Raw genomic sequence first — 7,466 nt, forward strand, 5'->3', positions numbered from 1 at the left:
GGTGTCCTTCTGGAAGGTTCTCCCATCTCCACAGAAGCTCAATTTCGAGTCTCATAGCAAATGGTTAAAAATGTCTAAAACCTGTTTTCGCTTTGTCATTATGGGGTATTGTGCATAGATTGATGAGGGAAAATAATAATTTTATACATTTTATAATAAGGCTGTAACGTAACAATGTTGAAAAAGTCAAGGGGTCTGAATACTTTCCGAATTCACTGTATACGAAAAGCTGATTTTTGCTGGGGTCTCGAGACTGAAAGGGTTAATAGGTGCATTATTAGTAACTGGTATAAGCAATTTCATAAATGTGTGAAGTGCAGCATCTGGTTGTTCCTCATTACACACCACATAGAAATCACTACAAAATCTCTTGTATTATCTCTTATACACTATGTTAGGCTCAGCCTTAGGAACTTTGGTTTTCCTAGATATGGGTACTATATTATGATCACTACATCCAATAGATGTGGATGCTACTTTATAGCAGATTTCTGTAGCGTTAGTAAAGATGTGATCAATACATGTGGATGATTTCATTCCTGTGCTGTTTGTAAATACCCTGGTACGTTGACTGATAACCTGAACCAGGTTGCAGGCACTGGTTACAGTTTGCAGCTTTTAATTGAGTGGACAGCTCGATGAAAGCCAGTCAATATTCAGGTCAACAGGAAGATATACCTATCACATAGATATCACATACATTGAAGTCAATATCTAAAATATAACATGGATCTGATGTTGCATATTCAATGTATTTACAACATGAAATGTGTTGCAATTTCCACGTAAATTCTATGTGAGATTTGTAACCATTCTACAGTATGTGGATTTGTCAATGCAATTTCAATGTAAATGGGTCAGTTGTCCAACTGAATGTATTCAACTGAAATGTGTCTTCCGCATTTAACCCAACCCCTCTGAATCAGAGCGGTGAGGGGGGCTGCCTTAATGGACATCCATGGCACCCAGGGAACAGTGGGTTAACTGCCTTGCTCAAGGGCAGAACGACAGATTTTTACTTTGTCAGCTCAGGGATTCTATCCAGCAACCTTCCGGTTACTGGCCCAATGCTCTAACCACTAGGCTACCTGCCGCCCCAATGTATACATAGTTTTGATGATTACGTTGAAATTAGATTGACGTAACAATCTGTTAGTCAGGTTAAGTCATTGTATTTATGTTGAAGTTTACCCTAATTTCAATGTTTGCAACACTGGTTGAAATGCTGGTTGAAAACAGTACTGGTTGATTACTTTTTGCAAATCCGAATGTGTTTCAAACTTGGATTCAATGTCACATTACATTTGTGCCTCGTGGGAATAACTGTCGGATTGACAGATTTATTCAGAGGAGCTAGAGGAAGATAAATGAGGTTATTTACATAAGGACTGACAACACCTCTGGGAAAATGTACATTTGCAGCAGCGCTACGACAACTCAGCGACACAATGGTAGGGATGATCTGAGGAGGGTTTGGGTCACTGATAAATCATTGTCTCAACACGGCCTTGAAATGGTCCAGGACCCAAGATGATTTAGATGGACTCCATCATTCCTGTAGAGAATTTTCTGTTTCCAAAAGGTGTCAAAGTTCTCTATGAAAGTTATACCTATAGAGCTACAGCAGTCTTTTAGCCAGATGTGTAATGCCAGTAGCCTGCTGAATCTTTCGTTGCAGCGGCCCAGCCATGGCACAGGTTCTGAAATAATCGTCCACTTTTTAGTGTTTTTCAGAGCTAGAATCAATTCTTTAAAATCCAGTTTCAGCAGTTCCAAGCTAGCCCTCCTTAATGTTGTTTCAGCCCGCATGGATTATGACAGTGTCAGCCCACGGCAGTTGTCGTAGAATGGTAGGAAGCCGCCTAGTAATGTCCTGTACTCGTGCCCCAGAATAACACATGGTTTTTGCCCCAGGAACCGAGATGTTTCTCACCATAGAGCTTCCGATGATAACAGCTGATGAGTGGTTCAGGAGACCCCTTGAGGACCGATGGAAGCTGGGGCATGGTGGACCCGAGCCAGCCGTAGAATCCACCATGGCTGACGAAGGGGCCGGAGCCTCAGACTCTCGCGGTCTGATGAAGGGGGAGCTCGGAGGATTCGAACCTGAGGTAGAAACCTCCTGGGTTGGAAACAGGGTAGAGGACGATGGCGCGGCAATGCACTATCATAGCTAACCCATAGAGCAAATATTACTTTCACCTATGTGATCTTTTGTAAAGCACTATCAGTAGTTAACCTATAGAAGAAAATAGAGCAAATACAACTACCACCTTCATCATCTGTGTAAATAATTGTCCTTCTCTGTTCAATGTGCATTTGTTATTAGTTTCAATTTGTTGTAGTAAAGTTGCTATTTTGACATTAACCACAATCCATTATGAAAAGTGATAACCGCGAAAACCTGTTTGTTCTATTATGCAGCAATAGTGCATGTTGGGAGTAAAATGTTCAAAGAAGTGCACAGCCATTGAAAGACAATAGTCAAGATTCTGGTAAAAATTTTATTGGACAATGAAGGTACATCACATCAGGCAAATTCAATTGGACAGAAAGGAAACTAAGATGACAATGGTAGAAAAAGAACGTTAATAGATAGACAGATATTTTACTTCATCCAATTGCTAGTTTAAAGGTCTAAAACATTAGTTAAACCAACTTCGTCCCAAATGTATACTATAAACGTATGTATGCCTACATGCGTAAGATACAAAACACTTAAGACCCAAAAGCAAAAGAAACAATGATGAAATAAATAAAGTGATGAGATAACATCTAGCTGGATAAGAAGAAAGCTATCGTATGCCTATGAGGTGTCGATTGGTGTTGTACGTTAAGGATGACGGGGAACGATGGGTGTGGTCTCACTGTTTCCTCTCCTTGGTCTCTGTGCTGGAGGAGACAATTTTCCCATCCACCAGAGTCTGTGTGACGGTCATCACCTTGGTCTTCACTGTCCGCTGGTCCTCCAGAGCATCCTGGAGCCTTGAGAGGGAGAGAGTTTCACAACTGTCAGCCAACAGAAACCAGGTTTCAATATGGCTACTTGTGCCTCCAAGATAGAAAATGGCTCTTTAGATCACCATTTACCCCAATAGTCTCTTGGCCGACAACAAACCTCGTTATCTTTCTCAGGTCTACTTCATTGGTTGGAAGTACACATGCAACACCAATTAAGGCGATCTCACCCTCTGTCTTACTCACTTGAAGTCTCCTCCGTCCAGCAGTCTTCTGTATGTGGCGATCTCCGCCTCCAGCTTCATCTTGATGTTGAGCAGGTGCTCGTACTCCTGTGTCTGCTGCTGGATGTTGGAGCGGAGGTTGGTCAGCTCAGACTCCAGACCCATGAGGATGTTGTTCAAGGATTCCATCTCCATGTTGCAGCGCATCTCTGTGTCGCGCAAGGTTCCCTCCAGAGAACCTTTCTGTTAGAGAGAGAAAGAGGAAGACCGTCAGGACAGGTGGTTGGACTTGTAAATTAACATGAACTTAACCAATGGCATTGATGCCGTGATGTATTTTGTACACACTGGCTGGGTGAGTATAGTGTTATTGAGGGATCTTACCAAGCTCTTCTGTGAGTCCAGCTCAATCTCCAGTGTCTGGAGCTGTCTGCGGAGGTCATTGATCTCCGTGTGTGCGCCCTGCAGGGCCTCTGTGTTCTGTGACACCACAGACTGCACCTCTGTGATCTGGAAGGGAGAGAGGATATAGGTCAGTTTAAAAATCATTGGTTAAGAGGGCGTTTCTGTGGCTGTGCATGTGACGGTTTCACTTTAAAGTCAGCACTGTTTTCAAATGATTATGCTGCTAGGTGTTACCCGTGTTTCGTGCCATGCTTTGAGCTCCTCCTGGTTCTTCAGGGCCTCCTTCTCATACTTGGCCCGGACCTCAGCCATGATAGCGGCCAGGTCCTGTCCCTTAGGAGCATCCACATCCACCTGCACTCCAGACTGGGAGATCATGTTACGCATCTCCATCACTTCCTGTTGGGGTAGAAGGACAACAACGTTAACATTCATTAAGCAATATGTTTTGAAGACTGAAGTCAGCGTCCATGTTTAGGCCGTTTGGGGGAATCCTATGGTTGCGCCGCACCTACCGCTAAATCCAAAAGTTCTCACACAAAACACCCCTGTTTATACAGTAAGGTTGACTTTGTCTCCTATGTAGGCATGCTAGGTCTTACTCTTGCTAAACCATTGTAATGACAAGGAATATGGTAAATATACATTTGGGGGTGCAAGAGAGGTGAGGTTGGATCATGTGTAATATATATGGTTTGGTGGTTGAGGGGTGGGGTTGGGTCAAGAGCTTACATTGTCGTGGTTCTTCTTCAGGAAGATGAGCTCCTCCTTTAGAGACTCGATCTCGCTCTCCAGGTTCATGCGGCCCATGTTGGTGTCATCAATGACCTTCCTCAGGCCAACAATGTCAGCTTCAACAGACTGCCGGATGGACAGCTCGGACTCGAACCTGCAAGACACACAGAAAACAGCATCAGATACAGTGACCTGGAGAGCTACGGTGGAATATTCTCTAAAGTGTCACTAATAGTATAGAGGGTATGCAGATAACTTGGCACATCAACTGTCTTTGTTTTGTTTTCATTGGATGTGCATCGCGCTGCCGTTAATTAAGGTGTGTCAGCAACTGACTGATGGTTGGTTTTGTGCTCTACTAAGCATGACTTACTTCACCCTGAAGTCATCAGCAGCCAAGCGTGAATTGTCGATCTGAAGACACAGACGGGCGTTGTCTTTTGTGGCATCAAACACCTACCAATGACGAGGAGGAATGAGTTAAAGTCAACACGCTTTTAATGTCATTTTTTTTTCACAACAGTTTCAATCCTTTTCTGTAATGGGTATCGAAGTGAAAAGGCAGGTGTGGGAATTTCGAAGCCGGAGCAGTGAAGGCCAGCTACCCCACGGCCACAGTGTTTGCTCTCCATGGTACAATAGATAAGGGTGGGGATGGATGCGTGTGCAGGTTACACAATCTGGGCAATCATTAACAAACAGCCAAGCTGCTGGTGAGCTAGTTGACGTGCCAGGAAGAAGGCAGCGGATTTGCATCAGGTGGGAGGTTGGTGTGTGTGTGTGTGTGGGATGGCTACTGGGGTTGGATATCCTGTTGTTCCTGGCAAGATGAGCCTTGTTTTTTGAAGGATGAACATTTGAACTAACAACCACATCCTTGTATCATGACAAAGAAAAAGAAACCTGTTGGGACTCTAATCTATGGAGTCGGGGGTCGATTAGAGACCATGGGCGGTTGGTAAAGCCAACAAAGACAAGCATTAATAGCAAGGCAAACATCAGCCCTAACTCCCTTCCTCCCCTAACCCTTTATGCAAGGCTTCATAATGAGATCCAAAACAAGAGCAGCAGACTAAACAAATATTTAAACCACTCATGTTGCTTTTCCCATTTCTTTTTTTCAAGGCTGAGTTCAACGTCCTTATTCAGATTTTCTTTTCAAAGGACAAAGCAATAGGAATGCTGTGGGGATAGTCTGTCCTATTTGCATTTTGTCTTTCACTATTGGTATCTGACATCTACCATATAATCTCCCTATTTTGCATAGTTACTCTGTCACTTTGGGTTGTTACTTTGGCATGTTGCTTCAGCAAGGTCCAAATGGCCAAGCCATAGTAGGATGACTAGAATCTTCCAGAATCCAATGGAAAGAGTTGTTCAGATATGTATTTTTTTAATAAAAAATTAAATATAGTATAAAGGATTTGCTGTATACTCTAATGCAAATGCAAATGCATTAGGCCTATAATTTGATTTATAACAGTATTTTCCACCCAGATAATTAGCCTATTTTGAAGTATCATCAGCTCTCATTTACAGTTGGATGACTCACAGAATTTTCCCACAGTGTACACACATAAAGGCATTACAAACCCACATGTCAATTTTTCAGTATATATATATATATATGAATGTAACACTATCAGATGAATGGGATTGGAATTACTTAGACGGTTAGATGGACAACTTTTTAATGGCACACATTGACTCCGAAACTCATTACCTTGCTCCACCCTAAAAGTAAGGACCACACCATCAAATAGTACTATAAGGTGTGAGTTCCCTTCTTTCTCATCGATACTAGTGAATTGTATTTCCATTTAACTTTTATACACTCACCAAAGCAGAGAGACAATATAAAAACAACCTCTTGAACTTTATCTTGAACTGTAACAGCTATCCTTGCTTTCATGGGGAAACTTGTCAGTGGTTACAGTATATCATCGATAATCCTTTTATTGCTAACCATCTCTGTGTTCCAAAAAAGCTAGCTGGACCCAGAACTCTGGCCATGTCGAAAGTCAGCTAGCAGAGCCCCTTGGAATTCCCCTTCTTATTGCTTTATGTCTGCCTTTGCCCTTCTGCCTGGAGATGCTGGCACACTGCCATCACTGATCAGCACGGCTCTAATGAACAAACCAGCTGACCTGGGTCTTTACTACCAAGGGGAATAACCTGACAAGGAAATTAAGTAGGGCCACTGTCTTCCCTCTTTCACTCCCAAACTACATTCTGACACACTGTTACTGTCTTATCTGTTGGGTCAGCTATTCTAGGACAGTGAACTTGCATTTGAAAGATACATTACTTCCCTAAAGCTCTATAGTATAGATTCTCCAGCATCTCTAATATTAGCCAATAGCACCTTCCTTCCTCCCACAGCCCTCTCACCTTCTTCCTCAGGTCATCCAAGATGGCGTTGTAGCGGCTGTAGTCGTTGACGTCTGGGCCTCTCTTCTCCATGGCCTCCCTGATCTTCAGCTCCAGTTTGCCATTGGCCTGCTCCAGGTTCCTCACCATCTCCAGGTAAGAGGCCAGACGGTCGTTGAGGTTCTGCATGGCAAACTTCTCATTGCCCATGATGTGAGCAGTGTCCCCGCTGGAGCTCACCTGGATGCTGCTGGACATGGAGCCCCCGGAGCCTCCCATCCCCATCCCTCCCATCCCGCTGCGCACACCTGAGTAGGACACAGAGGAGATGCGGGTTCCCTGACCCCCAGCCCCACCATAGGTGCTGGCGGCCCGGTAGGCGGGAGCAGCAGAGCTGCGAGTGATGGATTGGCTGTACCCACTACCAGGTCCCCTGACGCTGCTTCGTTTGACACTCATTTTCGTTGGAACGAGAGAGACTGAGAGAGGCACAGAGAGTTAAGAGTGGGTCAGCAGAAACCGGAGCACACAGACACACAGAGCAGGGGCAGAGAGGAAGCCGTTCTAACTATATAAGCCTGCAGGCCCCCACAGTCCCTCCCACTAGACACTCCCCTCTGCCCAAGTTCCCTCCCTCTCTCCTCTATGCCCCAAAAGCAGTTTTCATACTCCTTTGTCCTCATGTCTGGCTTTGCTCTCTCAAAAGTGAAACTCTAAAGTACACTTCTTCAAATGTGAGTGATATGGTACTATTTTTGTTTGCCTCAGTCTGTA

At 44.0% G+C, this 7,466-nt stretch overlaps 1 protein-coding gene across 1 annotated transcript; it reads right to left on the reverse strand.

Annotated features, from left to right (window-relative positions):
* Window positions 1-2,484: 2,484 nt before the first annotated feature.
* On the reverse strand, window positions 2,485-7,252 carry LOC120060976 (keratin, type I cytoskeletal 18-like). Its single transcript, XM_039010435.1, has 7 exons — window positions 6,714-7,252; window positions 4,696-4,778; window positions 4,320-4,476; window positions 3,822-3,986; window positions 3,567-3,692; window positions 3,205-3,425; window positions 2,485-2,985 (listed from the first exon to the last, which is right to left on the reverse strand). The coding sequence occupies exons 1-7, from the start codon at window positions 7,149-7,151 to the stop codon at window positions 2,865-2,867; spliced, it is 1,311 nt and encodes a 436-aa protein (XP_038866363.1). The 5' UTR covers window positions 7,152-7,252; the 3' UTR covers window positions 2,485-2,864.
* Between the last annotated feature and the right edge of the window lie 214 nt (window positions 7,253-7,466).

The sequence above is a fragment of the Salvelinus namaycush genome, chromosome 16 (genome assembly GCF_016432855.1).
Source record: "Salvelinus namaycush isolate Seneca chromosome 16, SaNama_1.0, whole genome shotgun sequence".
Classification (NCBI taxonomy): domain Eukaryota; kingdom Metazoa; phylum Chordata; class Actinopteri; order Salmoniformes; family Salmonidae; genus Salvelinus; species Salvelinus namaycush.

Bases quoted from the DNA above. Each gene is read 5' to 3' on its own strand.
- LOC120060976 (XM_039010435.1), bottom strand. From the start codon at position 7,151: ATGAGTGTCAAACGAAGCAGCGTCAGGGGACCTGGTAGTGGGTACAGC. The intron at 4,779-6,713 runs GTGAGAGGGCTG...CGTCATTGGTAG, and splicing joins TGGATGACCTGAGGAAGAAG to GTGTTTGATGCCACAAAAGA. The intron at 2,986-3,204 runs GTGAGTAAGACA...CTCCCTCTCAAG, and splicing joins CTGGACGGAGGAGACTTCAA to GCTCCAGGATGCTCTGGAGG.